The sequence below is a fragment of the Leptinotarsa decemlineata genome, unplaced genomic scaffold (assembly GCF_025532065.1).
Source record: "Leptinotarsa decemlineata unplaced genomic scaffold, Ldec_3_MD MMD2_tig00001393_RagTag_RagTag, whole genome shotgun sequence".
Classification (NCBI taxonomy): Eukaryota; Metazoa; Arthropoda; class Insecta; order Coleoptera; family Chrysomelidae; genus Leptinotarsa; species Leptinotarsa decemlineata.
This window is the reverse complement of record NW_027412562.1, coordinates 7624424-7647241: the sequence shown is the minus strand read 5'-3', so window position 1 is coordinate 7647241 and position 22818 is coordinate 7624424. Positions and strand designations below refer to the sequence as shown.

The 22818-nt window shown below is 33.5% G+C and overlaps 2 protein-coding genes across 3 annotated transcripts in view; both read right to left on the bottom strand.

Annotated features, from left to right (window-relative positions):
- Positions 1-1820: 1820 nt before the first annotated feature.
- LOC111512489 (tax1-binding protein 3 homolog) lies at positions 1821-2910 on the bottom strand. The gene has a single exon (XM_023168623.2). It carries the CDS (start codon positions 2653-2655, stop codon positions 2299-2301), a length of 357 nt encoding a protein of 118 aa, XP_023024391.1. The 5' UTR covers positions 2656-2910; the 3' UTR covers positions 1821-2298.
- A 4888-nt stretch (positions 2911-7798) lies between these two features.
- Positions 7799-22818, bottom strand: part of LOC111511000 (Myb-interacting protein 120) — a 24283-nt gene continuing 9263 nt past the window's right edge. For both annotated transcript variants that reach the window (XM_074175932.1, XM_074175931.1), the window contains exons 7-8: positions 14420-14607; positions 7799-8312 (exon numbers count right to left, since the gene is read on the bottom strand). In XM_074175932.1, coding sequence (XP_074032033.1) covers positions 8126-8312; positions 14420-14607 — 375 coding nt within the window. In that variant the 3' untranslated portion in view covers positions 7799-8125. The remainder of the gene's footprint in view (positions 8313-14419; positions 14608-22818) is intronic.

Below are 22818 nucleotides of genomic sequence, written 5' to 3'. Positions count from 1 at the left end.
AAAAAATGCTTGTAGATAAATTAGATTTACAAAAAAAAATACAAGTTAACAAGATAAAATTCCAATCTTATAAGACTTGACTAAAATGTTAAACCATGAGCTTTCACAAATTATAAACACATAGATAACGTATTATATATATTAAAAGTTCGGGAGGTGACCACAAAAGTGTCTCTTTCTTCTTGGATAACTTCGAAAAATTGATCAATTTCATATAAAGGATGTTTGTTTAATATTTTCTTCAATAAGTTTTTGAATCTTCTAAATGGCAAGTTACGAAATTCGGCAGATAAGGCATTGTTATAGCTTAATTCCTATATTATCTGTTCTTTTCAACTTATTAGCTTTAGGAACAAGGTTTGATTTATTTCTTGTATCATGTTAGTGTATATCCTTGTGAGCAACTTCATTCAACAAGTTTTGTTGAACAAGAAGCAGATTTTCATAGACAATAACTGAATATAGGGTCATTATTTTAAGTTTTACAAATATTGGTCGACACTTTTCATCATAATTGGCAGAGATTATGCTTCTTACTGCAGATTTTTGAATGACAAATATTCTATTAAGATGTACCTTTGATGCATTACTCCAATTGATTATACCATACCTAAGGACTGAATGAAAAAGAGAATGATATGTTACAAGTGCCGCACTTTGATTTACTATTTTTTTGATTCTTCTGATACCAAAAACCGTCTTACTAAGTTTACTACACATGTTATTTATGTGGTCTATCCATTTCAGGTTGGAATCTATTTGTACTCCCAAAAATTTGGTAGAATTTTTGTTATCTCGATTTAAGCAAATTGTTTCAAAAGTTAGAGTTTCTGTTTTTTGTTTATTGAGAATCAAGTCATTTGGTGTGAACCATGATCGAGCTTTCTATGTCAGTATCGATCATATGAGGATCATCTATTTTATATATTTTTTTGCCCAAGGTTGCATCATCTGCATACAATATAGTTTCTATGCCTGCGAGTTCATCACGTGAGGTAGGTCGTTGATATATATTAGAAACAGAAGTGGCCCCAATATTGACCCTTGTTGCACTCCTCTTAATATTTTTCTTTTTTCACCTTTGGTATTTCCTAGATCAACAATTTGATATATTTCGTTAAGGTATGACTTCATCATGTCATCCCTAACAAGTGAAAATCGATCGTTCAGACTGGGGCTTGAACCACCGACCAACACGGCAGTCAATTCGAGTGTCATAATTTTAAAATGACACTGTAAATCTAAGAAACAAGTGGAGAGGAAACAATAACTATTATCCCAAAACGGGGATAATAATGCTAAAAGTGATAAACTAAACATGGTTCATTGAATTTACACTAGAGTAGCGATATAAATATAAAAAATTAATATATAAATGTAATAAGCTTTTCATGAACTTCATGGGGTATGATTTTAATGGTTGCGGAGTTGCACTTTGCAAAACTTTTGAAGGTAGTTTATTTTATTACATTGGACTAGACCTCTATAAAATTTCTATCTATTTGTCAATTTTTTTTTGGTGTCATTGGCATCGAGTACATTGGTTATTAGCCTCGTGTCCTGGGTAGGGAATGGTAATATCTCCCCGAGCCACATAAGGAGCATCATGGCTATTCGTAGTCAGTCAGCCATATAACATCGCAAAATCATCCCAGCTTCAACTACATAAATTCTCTCGAGAAAAATATCTGGTCGAGGTTGAGATCGAACCAGAGGTCGTGAGTCAGGTGCACTACCACTGCGCCAATAATTATGTTGAATATAGTGACGAATTGGTTATTAAAGTAAATCATATATTCATTAAATGAAAATCGTTTAAATAATAATAAAAATGTATTTATTTTTTTTAAATACATATAACATACTACAACATACATATAATATACATATAACATACTACAACATACACATAACATACACAATAATTGAAGTGTAGCAGCAAAATAATGGTTCTATAAACTGTAATTGGAAAACAAAAAAGCAGGGGGTGAATTCTTGAGAAGAATATTTTGAGTGTCCAAAAGCTTTATTTCTTCAACTGTACAGTTCAAGGTTTCCATCACTTACTGTTATAACTGTGTCATCAAAAAATTAATAAGCTCAATGTTATAAAAATTATGTTGATATGAATTGTTTCAAAAGCATGTTTGAATTCTAAGAACATAATCACTTTATATTCATTTTCATCAATTAATAGCTTCCATTTGAATATAGTTTTCTAAATATTCAAATTCTACCTAAAATGAAGATTTGAAATTAAATGTCACAGAAATATTAGCCTTTCTTTCTATTTCGACTCTAAGTGGATGTAACTCCTTTACGAGCCACAAGAAGATTCAACACTGGATGTTTCTTTATATAGCTCACTGCTTTCTTATGAGTCACCATTGTGAAGTCATATCCATTACACTGAAGGATTTTGTCATGGACTCGAAGTCCAGATCTTGAAGCCGGACTATCATCGTGCACTTCTGTGACATATATTCCATTATCCGTGTAGCCCTGAGGGCTTTTGTACCAGTCCTGGTCAATACCACCACCAATTTTGAAACCACATCGCATATTTTCGCCTTCCACTTCTTTATGCAGAGTAATTGGTATACTCAAACATTCCATTGCTGTTCCTGCCTGGTGTTGGAAAGCCATTTTAGCCATTTTAGATGAGTAAAAATGTAACTTTTCAAGGGGAATTAAAACACTGTCCTGGACTTTCCTTGATTTATTTTTAATGGTAACTACCAAATTAATGACTGGTCTGGTATAGTTATCACAAATCAGACTAGCTAGATAACACAGATAAATAGATAGGTATATTATGGAATGAGTAATAATGGAATGAGTAATATAATAATGAAAACACAATGTAAATATCAGACTTCCATACGACCTTGAAAAAAGTACTCAATGATTCATACCGATTAAGGTTATGTCGATGATTCATCCCTGGTTCCAGGGGTGCAAACATAAAATTTTCACTTTTGCTGGTACCAATCTCAAAATCCCTATATAAATGCCGAAATCATCAACCTCAAATTCATAGAAAACTTTACAATAATCAATAGGACATACTGTAAACATTCAATTATATGAAAAAGAGCAAAGTAAATAATCCAGGAGGTTATTCTTCAGATGGCATGTTAGCTTTTCAAATGCAGAGAAACGGAAAACCCCTGGTAATAAACTTATGACTCCACTTTTGATAAAAAATTATTCATTTTCTGCTGACGTTAACTTGGTTAGCGAAACGCGCTTCGGAAATTTTTGTCCAAACGTGGACTGCGATTCCAAGAATTGCATTTACCATCAGATACCCTGTGAGTGCGGCAAATCTACGTCGGTGAAACTAAGAGGCCATCGAAAGTTCGTTGCCGAGTACAAAAAACACACACAGCGAGGAGAAACCATAACATCAAGTGGTCCCAAATTGAGATCATTCACAGGGAGGAAAACTGGTTTAGGAGAAAATTCAAAGAAACTGAATACATATTGTCCCACGACGCATTCAGCCAAGCTAGCGTAGATATATGTAACACATGGAAATCCATAAAAAAGCGGAAAACGGTCAACTCCCGCCAATAGGCCATCTCCTGCTAAACCGGTGAAACAAGAGGGGATAGGTGAAAGCACTCGAATGATCTATAAATAGTCATCTCTCGGAGGAATAAGTCCAGTCATCACTCGAAGACGATTGTGGATACTAACAATAGTACTTTATTTTAATTGTTCAATTTTTTGCTTGATCTTTACTTTATTGAAGTTTAATTTCAGAGTTTTTTTGCTCAATATAATTGTTATTTTCAGCTATTCTTTTCAATTTAAATTTACATTTGTTATTTCAGATATTTCATATCATATCATATTACACAATGGAACTCCGAACTAATGAAATTTATCATGAAACATTGTCAACCACCTTCAAATAAACGTTTTTTATAAGTAGATTCTGTTTTGCGCATGTTCAAATTCATCAGAGGCGGTATTTCGTATTCCATTTATATTTGACAGTTTAGTTCATAGACCATCATATCGGATAAAGGATTTCATTTGAAGCATTCTTATTTTTTTTACTCTCTATATTTAATAAGTGTCAGCTATAGGTTATGTTTGAACTATCCCATCTCAAGTTTTTTTTACTGGTTTGTGTTCATTTTATAGTTCGGATTTGGTTTGCAGTAGAATTTGCTTTGCAGTAGGTACATGTACTTTTTCTGAGTTGGCTACTCTGAGTATTTGTCATTAATGTCAATTGGCATACTGAATTGAAGTTTATATCGTCTAATTTCAAATTCCATTTTATATTTTCACTGTATTTATTTGCATAAGTATTCTCAATACTTATTAACGGCGTGAAAAGTCAACATGACAACTGACACTTATAGCACATAAACAAAGTAGCCAACTCAGAAAAAAAATCACCTAAATATACGAAGTTTATTCAGAAAAAAAGCGTGTATGCGATTTAAGGACTTTTTTTGCTTTTGTGTAATGTTATTCATATGCTTTCATTTCATTGTGTGACTTGTATTTCACTGAAATATTTCATTTTTCGGATTCTTAATTAAACACAATCTGTATCTGTGTATACTCCTATAGATTTACTTTTTCACTTTTTAGATTTATTGTGTTTAATTTAATTGCACATAACTCATATTTGATCACATTTTTCATACCCAGAATTGACGTACATAAGCCATGTCCATGTATTATATATTCAGCATATTTAGCATATTAAAGTGGCAAAAAGGTGAAAATGAATATATATTTACTTAGTAAGAAAAAAATTACAATTGAACAATAAGATAATGTTGATCGTAGGCTTTGGTGAATGTGGTATCTCAAAGCAGTGTTCTCTGAATGAAATAATTTAAATTCAACCACATTTTGAAATCATTCTCCTTTTTTTTTCACCAAATATTTATGTTGCTTTACCTGAAAATAAGGAAGAAATAATTGGAAACTTCCTCTCTCATTCTGTTTCTCCCCAAAAAAAGTTCAATATTCAACCAGATTATGATATATTTTATTAAGTAATGATCTATTGAATAGATGAATTTTGAAATTCACCGATGAGAGTTTGCTCTCTTGATTTATCTATTGTTCTATTCTGAACGTTAGCACGTTTCTGGTGGTTGAATAGATTTGTTTGAAATTTTCTTTTGAACTTAAGAACTCGCCTAGTATTCCACAACTATATAGCTGACTCTTCACTTATTTTTTAATGGATTAGTATAAGGTTTTTTGACCATTATACAATCATTGATACAATAGTATCTTTATTTCACTGTTGAAAAGCATAAATATATAATTACATACAGTAACTGACAAAAACGTAAAAATCAGAATGAACATGAATATCCAGCATTTGAACATGTCAGTTAAAAAATATAAATAAAATAAGTAAAAAAATGTTTATGTTAAACGGCTTTATTGAAAAAAAATAATGATTATTCAGAAGGTCCTAGATGTAGGTAGCAATCATCACACCACTATCCTCAGCAATCTACAGTATTGATTGAATAAAAAAATAATAAAAAGGTTGGGCGTACATATTTACTCAGGTTACGCTACGCTCAACGATTTCATTATTTTTTATCTGATCAATACCGTAGATTGCTGAGGAGAGTGGTGTGATGACTGCTACCTAGGACCTTCCAAATTATTTTTTAATTTTTAGTACATTATCTACATCATTATCTTGTTTTTTAATAAATTGAATACTTTTTTTTACTTATTTCATTTTCAAGTTTTTAGTTTCTAATTTTTATCCACCCTAATGCCATACAGTTCTCGACACGTTTTAACATTTTACCTTAACTTAGCTTAACGCTAACGACGTTGTTAGCGATACACAGTTGTTGCAATGAGCAAACTTTACAATCAACTCTGTGAAAATCTCGACATTTATTATGAACCTAATTGTCAAGTTAAGAACCACGTTAAGAAACTTTTACACTCTAGTCAAAATACATGAGCCCAAATTGAAAGTTACTTTACCATGTGAGCTTATTACTCCTACTGTATTTTTTGTAATACACCTGAACTATGTTTTTACTTGTTAGCTCTACATCTGACTTATGTTTTTTTCAATTACTCTCCTAGCTTGCTGCACACAAGTTTTTCACCTAATTTTTTGCTTAACTCTCCTAAATGTTTCCTTTTTGTTTACTCTCTTCAGGTGTTTCTAGTGGATAAATTAGTATGGTATTCATGTATATATGTATGTGTGTGTATATATACAGGGCTTTTCATGATGAGCGTTAATTAGCCGTTTCTGACAAACTATTTAACGGATCAACCTGAAAATTTCACAGTATGCATAAATCAATATGACCTACACGTCTAAAATATTTCAGACGAAGCGGCGTTGTCGCGTCTACTATAAAGTAGCGGCTTCTTTGATTTTTCAAATGGAACACCCCGTATATAATATCATATTATGATTCATTATCGCACTTTGTCAACAAATTCATATACTATTTCCCTATACCTATCTATTACCGTTTAGAAGATATAAATTAATTTCGTTTTTTACCAAACATGAACTTTTATAAATGCTGATAATCTTGAACTCTCTTGCACTAAAACGATCAAATTTGAAATGGAGTGGAGTGATACTATGAGGATCTTCACTCCGAGTCATATTTTCATTTGCCTCGTACAGGGTCTTCAAAAAATGCAGATACTTTGATCTCATGAAAAAATGAGTGGAACTCAATTTTTTCAAATGGAACACCCTGTATATTTCAACATTTTTGAGCTCTACATCCAATTTTAGATTAACTTTTTTCAGATAATACTATTTCTATTTTGAACCGTTTTCGAGATAAACTGTTTCAAACGGAAATTGACATGGTTTCCTTGTTTATCACTCATTTTTGTAAAACAGATTTCGTTTGATGTTTCTCAATTAGTCACAGATAATACAATGAAAAGATAATTATAGTAGAAGCGACAACTCCGCTTCGTCTAAAATATTTCAGGCGTGTAGGTCATATTGACTTATGCATACTGTGGAATTTTCAGGTTGATCCGTTGAATAGTTTCCGGAAACGGCTAATTAACGCTCATCATGAAAAGCCCTGTATAGGCAGGTAATAACATGCTTGCTAATGATATAAATATGTCTTGTTATTGGGATTTATTCCTGTTTAGACATTAAACAATTATTTTTTTTTAATTACCAAAATGTGTCACCCTCATAATATTCTACACAATCCCACAAATGCACTGCTTTATAGAACTACAAAAGTGAAACTTTTAAAAGAGAGACTATCAGACCTAGGAAACCGCTTTGCCAAAAATGAAACTTGGAGACCCTACAAGCAATATGTAGGGAAAGAGCTGAAGGACAACCATCCAAATTCAAATACCAGGAAAAAACTATTTGGGAAAACATCAAATCACTCTCATAATTTATATATTTTTTCAAATATACACTGGCTGCAGGACTTCGGTCGATGGCTCTTTGGTATTCACAAATAAATGACATTTATTATTATCATTTAGGAAGTAAAATCATTTTTCATGCAATTCTGTGTTATAATATAAATAGTAAATAGAACAAAAATGGATGTTTCGAAATTGAATGCAGCATAATAGTAAGCTTGTTAAGTGGGATCTGACGTAAAATGAATCTATTGAAAACCCTTTTCCTTCACCAGAACGAAATACTGTCTCTCAATGGGCGGTTTGCTAAACAACTTAGTCATCTCCTGAGATGTATATTCAATAGGACCATAAAAGTAAACAAATGATGAATGATAGAGTAGATTATGAGCGCAAGAAATAAACAAAGACGTTTTGACAGATTGAAGAGTTTACTTTATTTACGAAGGAAGAAATAATGAACGTTTGAAAAACAGCAAAATGATCAGTCCTCATATATTACAGTCCTCAAACAAGTAATTCTTATAAAATATTTTCCCTTATCATTTACAAATACATAACCTGAACACGTAGACAAATATCACCTGGCAACACTTAGATTTATTCACCAGAGGGCAGAGCAAAACGATTCCCTGGATTTCTTCATCTATTGACGGATCCCAAAGGTTTAAAATTTTGTACAGCAATTCGTGACTGTGGATCCGGTACAATCCACCAGAGGTAGATCGATAGTCCAAAATTAGCTCGAAACACGATTTGAGGAACATTCAATGATTTCTGTGAGACATCTGCCGAACTCTTCAAGTATCAACCGTTGAGTCGTTTCCTCATCTTGCATGTTTTCTTCAGCGTTGTTTGCAACCGTTAACAGACACTGAGTCGTAGCCTCAATCACATCGTCGGTGATGAAACTGATGGTCTGTTTCCTGAAAATATAGTTTCATTCATTATAAATTGGAGACTGGTTTACTGAAATGTTGAAGTATATTGGACTGACATCTGACATATTTCAACTGACATCTAGGTATGAAATGAGTGGATCTATTCGACCCCACACTGCAACCCGCAAGGGTTTATTGTGGCTCACACCTATTCAAACTCGACTAAATAAATCCATCCAAAACAATAGGCCAGACAAAAAAGACAGCAGTTTGTGATAATTTTATTCCCAACAAGCTGGATTTTTGTACAGACCTTAAATACGTCATTATAAATTAAATGTCAGAAGTAACAATCGATCTCTCTTGTACACGTTTTTTATTAGAGGTCAAAGGTAACAAATTTTTGTTTTTTGCATATATGAGGTCTGTTAAAAAATAAGGCGAATGTTCAAATTTCAGCTGCTTAGTTGTTTAGTTTGTTGGTGAAAGGCATAAAAGTTAGAAAATCCATAACGTATTCAATAGTAGGGGAGCCCATGATGCAAAATGGGGATTTACTCGAGCGTCATAGAGATATATTAGGTTGCAAAGCTTAGATGATAAGAATAAAAAAATGTTATATAATATATAACTTTTCATCGGTGGGGGAAGCGGCTATAGATTTTCAAATATGTAAAAAAATACTGTTGCATTGACATACTCGAGCGCGTCAGATATTGATAGTATCAATGTCCTACGTATTTTCAATAATGTTCGTATGTAGATCTGATCGTTTGCATGATGCGGGTAGTTGTACGTAAGGGTTAAAAGTGAAAAGAAAAAAAATTTAATCGAGCGCCTCAGATTTTCTAAGGGGTGTTAAGTGCAACAAAAAAAAGCTCTCATTCAATAATCTGACAATTTCGATCTGACGCAAACTCGCGGACATTATTATAATATGCAAAAAAATTCGCCGTTTTAAAATACTCAAGCGCGTCAGATTGAAATATATATGGTTCATCTTATTCATTTTTATGTTCTAGACGTGCTGTCTCATAATCTGACGATTATCTAGAGCGATTCGCCTAATCTGACAAAAAAAAATATATTTTTTTTAATTATTCTTAAATCATTGAACTTAAATAATTGAAAAGCTCAGGAAATAGCATGCAAATAAATAAGTGTATGTTTTTTTAAGCAGAATACTTGTATTTATAAGAAAATACTTTTTAAAAATGCTCAGAAAAATTTAATTTTTTATAATCAATTGATTAATCAATCATCATCTTCATCTGCATCATGAAACTTGGAGAGGGAAATATAAATGTATGTAATTAACTCACCCTACCTTAATCTGACGCGCGCGAGAATTTCTGATGATAAACTTTTTTTTTACTAATCTGATCCTTTATCCTTCACGGGCGGCTCATTTCTCATGGAAACATTCCCGTATCTTCCTTAATATTCGAGGTAGAACGATGAAACTCTCTGGACTGATGGAAATGCTCAAAATGCACCTACCACTTGAATGGGGTTGGCCAAAGTGATATACACTGTCCGCCACTCGCGACGGAACACCCCATTTTTACGGTAAAACATATTAGGGGGCAAAATAGTCTCAAAATTCCTTCAGATTCGATCAGGACTACCAACTTACTACGAATACACTTTTTTCCTGAAAACATTTCAGTCCTGAAAAATCCGAATTTGTCTCACTTCTAATGGAAACACCCCCGTATTTTCCGTAATATTCGAGGTGGAACGATGAAACTCTCAGGACTGATGGAAATGCTCAAAATGCACCTACCACCTGAATGGGGTTGGCCAAAGTGATATACACAGTCCGTCCACAGTAAAAATGTGGTGTTCCATCGCGAGTGGCCGCCTGTGAGGGATAAAGGATCAGATTAGTAAAATAAAATTGATCATCAGAAATTCTCGAGGCGTCAGATTAAGGTAGGGTGAGTTAATTACCTGCTAAAAAGTGTATATTCCAGTAATCTGACAATTTGAGAGTGACGTGAAGAAAGGGGAGGGCAGCAAAGTTGTAAAAAAATAACGTGATTTCGACATTGTCGAGCGTAGCTAATTTTTCATTTTGAAGGAAATGATTCAAGGCCGCGAGCCGAAATAACAAAAATTCGTCGATAAAGTTCAATGCGTGCAGCTGTGTGATACCTATATTTCCCTCTCCGAGTTTCTATTCCTCTATTCACTTTTTCTCTATCCATTACTCTCTCACTCCGTCCCCACTCTGAATTCTGTTGCCATGACGTCATCACAGCTGACCACAGAGACTCGTTCGTGATGAAGATGATGATTAATTAATCAATTGATGAATGTAGCCGTTACTACGTGGTAGGAAATCATAATGACGAAAAGAGAAATTAAACTTTCTATGTTCTTTACCACTTTTATTTGTACCTAACGTTACTGCAGTTTTGCCTACAAGGACATTTTCAAACTTATATAATATACAGTGTGTCAATTTGAAAACTTCCCACCCTCAATATCTCCCTTCCAGTACATAATATGAAAAAATGGTCAGACAGGTCAACTTTATTTGCAAGGGGGACACTCTGAATGAATATTTTCAACCCTCGGGGTTCAACCCCCTAGGAGGGGTGGATGTTACCCTCAGAATTTCAAATGGAAAGGGGGGTCAAGTGGCACATCATTTTGAAGGGCATTCAATTCTCTTGCCAATGATACCTTTTTCATTAGTTTTTGATGAGCAGTTTTTGAAAAGTAACGTTCCAAACGAACGGTGATTAGAAGTGAATAAGAATAAATGATTAAAACTCGCCCGCACTAGATGTTTGGTATTCAGGTTGGTATTCAAAACAAATGATTGTAATGGACTATTGGAAAAGGTGAGCATCGTACTAGGTAGCATCGTTCTAACCCTTGAGTAATATTCGAATTCGTGGATGTGAGAGGAATGTAGAACTACTTAGTTAACGAAATACGCATCGAGTGCAAACAAAAAATACTAAATTGCAAAAAACAAATTTCAACCATCTTGTTACGCTTTATCTGATAATATGTTCAAAATGTTGTCCATTCTGCTCTAAACAGTAATACAGTCTGTTTTCGAACTCCTCTCGAACATTTTGGAAAACTTCACCACTAATTGACCGGCATGCTGCTGTAATTCGTCCTTTGAGGTCATCCATATCAGTGGGCTGTGTTTTATAAACGACAGATTTGAGATATCCCCAAAGAAAAAAATCTAATGGAGTCAAATCCGGTGATCTCGGTGGCCACTCAATTGATCCCCTTCTGCCAATCCATCTCTCCCGGAATCGCTCGTTCAACCATTGTCGGACGGGGCGAAAATAATGAGGTGGCGCACCGTCCTGTTGGAAATGTAACAAATCTTCCTGCAACAGTAAATTACCGTGTGCATCAATTTGAGTTTCGAGCTCGTGAGTTATAAGTGGATCGATAGGTGCTTGAAGCATATCTAGGTACAGATCACCATTCAAGTTTTCTTCAAAAAATAAAGGTCCGATAATGGCATTTCCAAGAATACCAGCCCAAACATTAACTTTTTGTGGGTGTTGTGTATGTCCTTCTCGAAAATTGTGAGGGTTTTCGTCACTCCAATAGCGACAATTTTGCCTATTAACATTGCCATTCAGGAAAAATGCACATTCATCACTGAAACAGATATTGAACAGAAGATTAGGTAAAGCATTGATTCGAAGAGTCATGATTTCACAGAATTCTATTCTTCTGTCATAATCATCCTCATGGAGCTCGTGGAGAATCTGCATTTTATATGGATGAAATTTGTGCATTTTCAGTGCTTTCCTTACAGTCTCGTGTGACATTCCCGTCTGTTCTGCTACTGATCGTAAGGAGCTAGTCGGCTCTGCAGCAAATGTTCCCAACACCTCAATTTGAGCATCCTCATTCAGTACTCTGGGGTTATTCCTTTTTTTATTCTTCACCGAACCAGTTTCGGAAAACTTTGTCACCAAATCAAGCACATACCGGTGACTTATATTAAGATTTGGATTTCTTTCATTAAAAAGAGATGCCGCCCTTCGTGCGCACTTGCCCACCTCTCCATAAATAAAAATTATTTCAATTCGGTCTTGGATAATGTAAACCATTCTTACAATTTATACACTTTCTAAGGTATCGCTGATCAGCTCAACAAATGAAACTGAAATGATAGTACTACCAAATGGCTTGAATGCGATGAACACCTTTTTTGCTCAAAAAACGATACTTTTTATAGCAGAAGTAACAAAAAAGGGATAAGAGTTTTAAATCCGATAATAAACCCAAATGAAAGTCACCGAAATCAGATAACTAATTAATGTAAATTTTTTGAGGCTTGTCTAATTTTACCCCTGATGGAAAGTTGAAAAGCTGACCCGTCATCACAAGTTTTACTTATAAGAGAGTCAATAAATTGTATTTCTTTGCATACTAACTTGATAACCAGGCATTTTAGTATAGGCCAATTCTAATTACTTCTATTAGTTTAGAACTACATTTTCGGATACTGCTGATCGGAAAATAATAAATGAGGGCACCGTCGGCAAGCGAATTGAATGCCCTTCAAAATGATGTGCCACTTGACCCCCCTTTCCATTTGAAATTCTGAGGGTAACATCCACCCCTCCTAGGGGGTTGAACCCCGAGGGTTGAAAATATTCATTCAGAGTGTCCCCCTTGCAAATAAAGTTGACCTGTCTGACCATTTTTTCATATTATGTACTGGAAGGGAGATATTGAGGGTGGGAAGTTTTCAAATTGACACACTGTATAAGTTTGAAAATGTCCTTATAGGACGAAACTGCAGTAACGTTAGTTACAAAAAACATAGAAAGTTTCATTTCTCTTTTCTTCACTATTTAATCAACTGATTATAAAAAATTAATTTTTTTGAGCATTTAAAAAAAATCTTATAAATACTAGTATTCTACTTAAAAAACACAATTATTTATTTGCATGTTATTTCCTGAACTTTTCAATTAATTAAGTTCAATGAAGTAAACATTTTTTTTATATATTGTTTTTGTCAGATTAAGCGAATCCCTCTAGATAATCGTCAGATTATGAGACAGCACATCTAAAACATAAATATGAACCATATATATCTTAATCTGACGCGCTTGAGTATTTCAAAATGGCGAATTTTTTTTGCACATTATAATAATGACCCCGAATTTGCGTCAGATCGAAATCGTCAGATTAACGAATGAGAGCTTTTTTTGTTGCACTTAACACTCCCTTAGAAAATCTGACGCGCTCGATTAAATTTTTTTTTCTTTTCACTTTTAACCTTTACGTACAACCACCCACATCATACAAACGATCAGATTAACATACCAACATTATTAAAAATACGTAGGACATTTAAGCTATCAATATCTAACGCGCTCGAGTATGTCCGCCGACTATGTATAGCTACTTCCCCCACCGCTGAAAAAGTATATATTATATAACATTATATAACATGGCTAGTTCTAGTTGAGGCAATGTTGTCAGAATAAAAGAAATTTTATACTTTTATTGACAGTTTATTCATATGCCTCGTTAAAAAGAGTATTTGTTTTATTCTAGAGTTCTGTTTAATATCGTTGCAACAAACATGAAGTTGACGGTCACCTAAAAAAATACAAATCCAAGTACATTTAAAAATACATTTTAATTTTACAAAAAATACTCCAAACTGATTTGATTGTGTCTACTTCAAATACATATTAAATCAAAATATTAAAAATATGTATCATACGGGGGTAATTCAAAATTTTCTAAAAGAAAAAAAATTCGAATAGCAGGCCATGACTTTGTATCTGAACATAACTTTTCTCTTTAACATATTTCTATATTTTTTTAAATAAGGATACTTTACTCTTGAACGAACTTTATATTTTTTGGCCTATCCCGTATGGTGTTTGTCATAAAGCCATTTCAGGTACACTTGGTATAGTTTTGGAACATGCACCAACTTTTGTCAAGAATAAAATTTTCTGAGAAATCGATAATAAAAAAGTTTCCCATTTGTTGCAGACTTAGTGGACCACACTGTATATAAAACAAACGGACTTAGTTCAGAATCTTTGATAATGTCTCGTAATTTTCCAGAACAATTTTTATAAATAAATGATACATCCAAATGAAAATGTTAATCACTGGACACCTAAACTTACCTAGCCCCAGATGTGCGTCTATGACGAATATGAGAGTTATCTTTGTTGGATCCCGCTTCGCCGTCAGGCAGGGCAGGAGTGTTTGTAGCTTTTTCAGTCGTCATGTGTCTCATATTTTTCTTCTCGATAGAATCTTCAATGTTCCTACATCCTACACACTTACAGTTATTTGAACATGCGATTTTTGCCTGAAAATCACAATTTTTCATCATTGTTGTCATTTGTTGAAATATTGACAGTGACAATTTTATGATATTGAATGTGTTTCAATTGTCTTTCCAATCAATAGGGTGTTTAAAAAATTTTGTTAACTATTAATTGTTCTTTTTCAATATCAATTAAAATCGTTTAAAAAAATGTGGGTTTGGTAGTATCCCAGAATTATTGAGTACATGCCTATTTTCATTTTAAAATTATCAGTCCAAGTAATAAACACCTTTTTTGCAACAGAAACATTTTTCAACATTCTAAAAACTACTATAATAATAATAATACATCTTCATTTTTGAGTTAAAAAGCATAAGTGTATAAATACATCCAAGCAATAACTGACAAAAACGTCATAATCATAAGACCAATAACACCCATAGAAGTAATATCTATTATAAAGCAAACAAGCAAAGCAAACAAATATGACGCTAAGTGAACAGTGTTTATCGGAGCACTCCAGTAAAAATGTTAATTTTATATTTTTCTGCTGTAAGAAAAAACTATTAAATGGTTACTATGTGTGCACAAAATGTTCCGGTGTTTTTCATACCAGTTGTTCTCTATAAACCAAGCCTTTCACCCACTTAAATAACAGTACTATTATCTGTAAAACCTGCAACATCTTCAGTGAAACCGATTATGGCGTATATCTTAAAGATGAAGAAATAGATCTGAAAAGAAATCCAATAACAATTTGATACTATAACTAAGATGCGCCTCGAGCATAAATTATTTTATGATGAAGCAAATGAAATGGAGAACAATTTCCTAAGAAAAAAAACATCTGCAAAACAACATCTGCGAATTGGAATTCATAATAAAAACTCTCAGAAATAAGGAAACAAAAGGATCTAGGAGACCAGTTTTTATAGATGTCAATATCCACACAAGTGTAAATACAATTGAGAGTGAAAAAAACAGTTAAACCAAGAGTGAATGCATCAACCCAGACTACATTGTTGCCAAAGCCAAATATTTCTCCCGAAACTCCTGAGCCAAAATACGGAGTGTCGAACAAAAAAAAAATCTGTTTAAAAATCTGTTTTTTCGTTAATCAGCTGTCGCCCCTATACGAACGACAACTTTCAGAAGTTGAGAAACTTGTGCGAGCTAAGGACTAACGAGGTCTTACCTTTTAACGTGTGATTCCTAACACGGTCGAACAAAGAACGACTACATCGCAAAAACAAAAATTTAGCGAGATAAAAATGGAGTACTAACTGAATTTCTGGGTTCTTGTAAGACTAAACAAACCTTGAACACTGCATACAAGGAAACAAAGAACAGAAATAAATTGAAAGGGTATAATTTTGGGAGAGATTAATTTCTGAGGAAGAAAGTTTTTGGCTTTCTACTTCTCTATCTTGATACAAAAAATGTGGGAATCTTCCAAGGAAAGAAAGGAAGCAATCAATTTTAAAAAATTAACTCTATACAAAGATGTGTAGATCATGCAAAGAAGTAACTTTCAGACACAAACTGTAAGAAAAAGCCCTGTCGACACAGCTATTATTTTGAACATTGAATTACAGAAAAGAAAAATACTTTCGAAACAAGTACTTTTATATGAATGCTGAATTGAACGAAAAACACTTTTCTCTATTCGGTTTGTATTCCCACATTTTTTGTATGAAGATGGAGAAGTAGAAGGCCAAAAACTTTCTTTCCCAAAAACAGAAATAAAAGTTGTAATGAAAAATATCAAAAAAAAACAAAACACGAAATGGATACTGGATACTTCGTACTGGAACCTCTGGCATAAAATGAATCTATTGAAAATACTTTCCCAACACCAAAACAAAAATTCACGTTCTCTCGACGCGCGTTTCGCTAAGTTAGCGTCGGCAGGAGATTATTATGACTAATTTTTTTTACTACTATGTTAGTATTTTTTATTCGGGCAATTTATTAGTGTTAAAATAAATACAGATTCTGTTTGGGACAACAAAGAGTTAAAAAAATTCAGGCAATTAAGTGAAATGGGCATAGCAGAGTTCAAACATCATACGAACAAAATAGATTGGACACAATTTTACTTATCTGACAATCCAAATATCTTAGCTGAATTTTTGTGTGATAACATAACGCATGCGATTGAAGTAGTATTTTCTTTAAAAAAAGAAAATCAAAAAATTCATAAACCAAAGTGGTTCACAGACGATCTGAAAAAATTGAGAAATGAAGTGAAACAAAAAAATTACATTTATAAAATGACGGGGAATCCAGAATGAAAACACTCTTATATTTTAGGAAAAAAAGACTACAGAAAAAAAATAAACAAATCTAAAAGGGAGGTGTATGATAGTTTTCTCACAAATGGTAAAAATGTTGCAAAAACTGCCTGGAAAATAGTAAATGAGATCAGAGGGAAATCCACTTTCAGTAGTGAAAGCACGTGCCTTACTGCGGATGATTTCAGTGAATATAGTGCAACAATGGTTGACAATATTATTAAAACAATACCTCCCACCGATCTGAGAGGTGAGAAACATTTGAAAATTAATGTAAAAACCTCGGTATTTCTGAGACCCACAAACGAGAATGAAATTTCAACACTTTTGAGAACCTTAAAAAATAGTAGTAGTATGGATGCATAACATATCAGTGCGAAAATAATAAAACTCGTTCCTGAAATTTTAGCAGAACCTCTTGCACATCTGATAAATATTTGCCTGGTAAAGTGTGAGTTTCCATCACACATAAAACTGGGGAGAGCAACCCCTATTCTAAGGAAAGGTGATGCTAATAATTGTGACAACTACAGATTTATAACAATAACTCCTATAATCTCAAAAATAATAGAAGCTATTATCAAGGACAGAATAACGAATTTTTTAGAAAAGGGAAAACTCCTAGATGATCATCAGTATGGTTTTCGTTCTCTCAGATCAACCTCTCGAGCTATCACCGACATGGTGCTCACGATAGTCAAAAATCTTATCGTGTCATACCTAAAAGACAGACAGCAATATGTATCACTAAATAATAATAATAATTGATTTTATTGATAGGAAGAAAATACAAAGAAAAAAAAATATATCAACAAAGATATAACCCCCTATCAAATGGCAGGATTCAATTTCTGACCATGCTAGGGAGAAATAAGACATCAAAAACTATAGAAGTCAAACATGGGGTGCCTCAGGACTCAGTGCTAGGTCCCCTATTATTCATCATATACATAAACGACTTATCAACATTTATTGATACTGCTGATGTTTTTATGTATGCAGATGACTCTACTCTTTTGTTACCTCAGGGATCCGTACTTGGCCCCCTTTTATTTATTGTATACATAAATGATCTTCCTACATATATTGATACAGCAGATGTTTTTTTATATGCCGATGATGCAACTTTTGTCATAAGTAACCAACAAGTGGGGAAACTAGACCAGTTGTCATGTGAAACACTGGCAAAATGCGAAACATAGTTTAGCGCTAATGTTCTATTCTTGAACGCAAATAAGACCCAGGAAATAACCATTGCAAATAGATCCCAAATGTCTGACGGTGACAAAGAGGTGTGTCTACTAGGATTCCACCTTGACAACAAATTGAATTGGAATGGACATACAACATCATTATGTAAAAAGCTTTCAAGGTGTCGCTACGCATTGAGAGGACTAAGGAGTTTAGTTTCGAACGATGTGCTGAGGACTGCATATTTTGGCATGGCTCATTCCCACATAAACTATGGAATACTGATATTGTTGCGTCTTTATTTGTAATTTTCTGTTTTTATTACTATTATTATTGTTAGCATGGAGCGACTTCTAAGGGCGCATGCTCAAAACTCAATTGAAGTATGCTTATCTATCTAAACCATATGAATAGAGACCTACCTACGATCTCATGCTAAGTACGCTACGTGAATCGCTATTATTTTTGCTAATTACTTATTTCACCGTGTGTGCTCTAGACTCTGTGTCATCTTCGACTGTTTGGTAACTCATTTTAACTTCCCGTTTTGTTGTACAATCCAGTGAAGCTAAAGAAAGAACACTCCAAGAAAGGGCCCTTTCAGAAGCAGGGATTTGTGCTAGGAATTCGGTGAGTTCGCTTTATGCCACAATTCTTACAGTCCACTCTTGTTTTCATTTTTATTATTTTTTAAGTATTCGAAGACACGACAGATATGGAATGCTTCCTCACATGCAAGTGAAGTATTCATTATGCATAAATAGATAATTAGAGATTTAGAAAAAGTTGATTCCAGAACTCATGTTAAACCAATCTTCATAAAATGGATCATACTTACATTATCTTCCATGTATATGCTAGAAGCAGTATTGTTTGTACATAAAAATAAATATAATAGTGGCTCCAGCATTCACAATTATGATACAAAACACAAAGATATCATCAGGCTACCAAAGATGCATTATTAAAACACAGCCAAACAAACGGAGTTTCTTCCCATAAAAATATATAACACTTTGCCTAGTGAGTGGAAAGACCTTCATATCAAAGAATTGAAGTTCAAAGTAAAAAATTCACTTGTCAACCAAGGCTTCTATGAGATTGATGAGGTATTCAATTGTCAGTGGACCTAATATATGTACCTATATGTGTGTATGTGTGTATATATGTGTATTTATATTGTGAGTCATAACTATTGTGAGATTTTTTATATGTACTCTATGTATATTTTTTATATTTTCAGTATGACGTACCTAAGCAAATTTTGTTATTGCAGATATTTTCTAATGTAACAGAAATTGTAATTTGAGGTCAATAAAATTTCTTTCTTTCTTTCTTTAAAGAAATTTCATTTGAGCATTCCTTGTTAAGATACAGCCCCTTAAAAGGGGTACATAAAATTTGTATAACAATTTTTTTCACAAGCACTAAAAAAGTTACAATATTGAAATTAACCTCATGTTTTGTACTATCAAAAAGACACTTAGCCAGAAATTTATTTGGTTTACCCCATGGTTGTAAGGGGTGGAAAACGCAACCCCTAAAATTTATTTCCAATGTAACTTTTTGTCTTATTATTTGTTTACCATTTAAAAATTTATTCCCGATAGCCTGTTTTATTCTGAACAAAAAATGTCTCTTGGGTTTTTTGCCCAAAATAAACCAGTTCGCAGCAAAAAATTATTATCATTATTAATACATTATTAATTATTATCGCTATTAGCGATAGTGACAATTCAATTGGTATGACGCTGTCAGTTTGTGAATTTTTGAAATTGAATTAATACTAATTGTGTGTTGTTGTTCTGTTCCTAATTTGTTACTTTAATAATTCTTATATAATAATACTATAATAATACTTTATTAAAATGGCATACACAAATGAGGAAATGGCTGATATGCATTACGTATACGGTCTGTCGCAGGGGAATGGGTTAGAAGCTTCTAGAAGATATGCTGAAATGTATCCTCAACGGCAGCATTCTTCACATAGAATATTTTCTCGATTTCATCAACGATTACGAGAATATGGTTCATTCGACAAAAGAACGCAGGATTGTGAAGTACGAGAAGTACGAACACCACAGCTAGAGGAAGCAGTACTAATTTGATTGAAGAACAACCTACTTCCAGTACTAGAAAGATTGCTTTTCAGCTAAATGTTGATCATATGAGGGTATTTCGAATTTTAAAGGAACAACTCTTCTACCCTTACCATCTGCAACGAGTACAGGCACTGTTACCACGAGACTTTCCCAACCGTCTTGAATTTTGAAACTAACCATCAAGAACAGTTTTCTCTTAACTTGTGGCTCGGAGTTATTGGGGATGATTTAATTGGGCCTCATTTTCTACCTCCTTGATTAAATGGTGAGGCATACATTCAAGTGCAACCAGTACTGCTGGAGGAAGTTCCTTTAGGTGTCAAAAGGGATATGTTTTTTATGCATGATGGAGCTCCCGCCCATTTTAGTCAAGTAGCACGTCAGCATTTAACTGAAACATATGCAAATCAGTGGATAGGTCGAGGAGGACCACAGAACTGGCCCGCTCGATCCCCGGATCTCAATCCTCTCGATTTCTCTATTTGGGGCCATTTACAGCATTTGGTTTATCGTACTCCTGTTCGTGATGTAGAGGACTTAAGAAACCGCATCATCGATGCGTGCAGGGTACTCAGAAAGACACCAGAAATATTTGAGCGAATACATGGCTCAATGCGCCGACGTCTAGACGCATGCGTAATGTCTGAAGGTAGACATATTGAACATTTACTATGATTTCTATATGTTGTGTCTTTTGTTATTAATAAATTAGTTTTGTTTATTACCCTTTAATCGTTTAATGCAGGTACTAACTACAAAATAACAATAAATCCAGTTCGCATTTATGACAATGTATCTCTGTAGTTGTTCGTAAAATAATTTTTTGCTGCGAACTGGTTTATTATGGAAAAAAATCTCAAGAGACATTTTTTGTTTAGAATGAAACAGACTATCGGAAATAAATTTTTAAATGGTAAACAAATGATAAGACAAAAATTTACATTGGAAATAAATTTTAGGGGTTGCGTTTTCCACCCCTTACAACCATGGGGTAAACCAAATAAATTACTGGCTAAGTGTAATGATAATAATAATAATAATAATAATATTTATTTATCCTTTGAGACGTTAACAACGTATAGGACATGTCAGTACAACACGTTAAAATAGTATAAAGAAAATAAACATACATTAAGATAAAATATCTCAGTAGTTTTAAAGTATAAACATGTATAAAATATAAAGAAAAAAAAACAAGATTAGTCAAAATTGGATGTATAATAAAATAATAAAATCAGGATGAAAGTCTGGACTGCAATCAGCTAAAGTCATCTAAAAGGAATTCACTGACACTGTAATAAGCCTTAGACAGGAGCAAATTTTTAACTTCTCTTTTAAATGACATCAAACTCAAGGTTTTAAAGTGATCAGGTAGGTGATTGAATAATTTTATTCCCATATATTTGGGTGACTGTTCAAATTTAGAGGATCTGTGTCTAGGAATACTTAACAATTTTCCATTTCTGGTTCAGTAACTGTGGTAAGAAGAATTTGTGTTATATTTTGTTAAATTATCGTTGATATATAGTAAGCATTTAAATATGTAAATACAAGGGAATGGCAGGATTTGATATGATATGAAGTGCTGTTTGCACGAGTCTCTCCATGGGATATCAAATAATTTTCTGATAATTTTTTTTGGGAAATAAAAACCCTATCTTTGTTGGTGGTATATCCCCAAAGAACCACATTGTAGCTTAAATGGCTGTAGACCAAGCTATAATATACGTCCAGCAAGGCATGCAAGGGCATAAAATGTTTTATTCTGGAGAGAGCATAGTACGCTTGGTTAACTTTTTTACAAGTGACTGTAATGTGTTCAGACCATCTTAAGCAATCATCCACATAGACACCTAGAAATTTTTTAAAATTTGTTGATACCAATTCCACCCCTCTAATATCAAAGACAGTAGGCTGTTTATCAAGACCGATGGAAGAACTAAAATGGATACATTTTGTTTTATTCAAGTTAACAATCAGATTGTTTAACTTGCACCAATCTAAGAAGTGTGTTATAAACCTTTCCGTTGATGACTTTAATTCCTCTAGGCTGTGTGCTGACACCGCTAACGAGGTATCGTCAGCAAAGAGAGTGAGACTATTGTTGTTGATGTTGAAGTATTTGGGTAGATCATTGACGAATAATAGAAAGATAAGCGGTCCCAGGACAGAGCCTTGAGGAACTCCTGAACTGATTGGTTGAGGATCAGATAGTGTATCTTTTATTTTTACCAACATTGTACGGTCTGAAAGAAAATGTTTGAGCCATTGCAAAAATACACCCCTAAATTCTAGATTAAAAAGTTTGGTTTCAATAAAGTCATAAGATAGACAGTCAAATGCACGTGAGAGGTCAAAAAATATTCCTGCCACGTGCATACCATTGTCTAGGGAGTTATAGATGATTTCAGCAAAACTACAGGCAGCTGACTGTGTGGACTTGCCTTTACGAAAACCGTGCTGGCAGTCAGTAAGAATCTTAAAATTCAACAAAAAGTTAGCCATTCTCTCGTTAACTAGTTTCTCAAAGATTTTTGAGAAAATACTTAAAAGAGCGATAGGACAATAGTTAGTCACATCTGATGTTTCTTTACTCTTGTGAATGGGAATAATAATGGCCGTCTTCAAGAGTGATGGAAATTTGCCGGTTAAGATAGACTGA

What these genes read in the sequence shown, in the direction of transcription:
- LOC111512489 (XM_023168623.2), bottom strand. Translation starts at nt 2,655, where the DNA reads ATGGCTAAAATGGCTTTCCAACACCAGGCAGGAACAGCAATGGAATGT.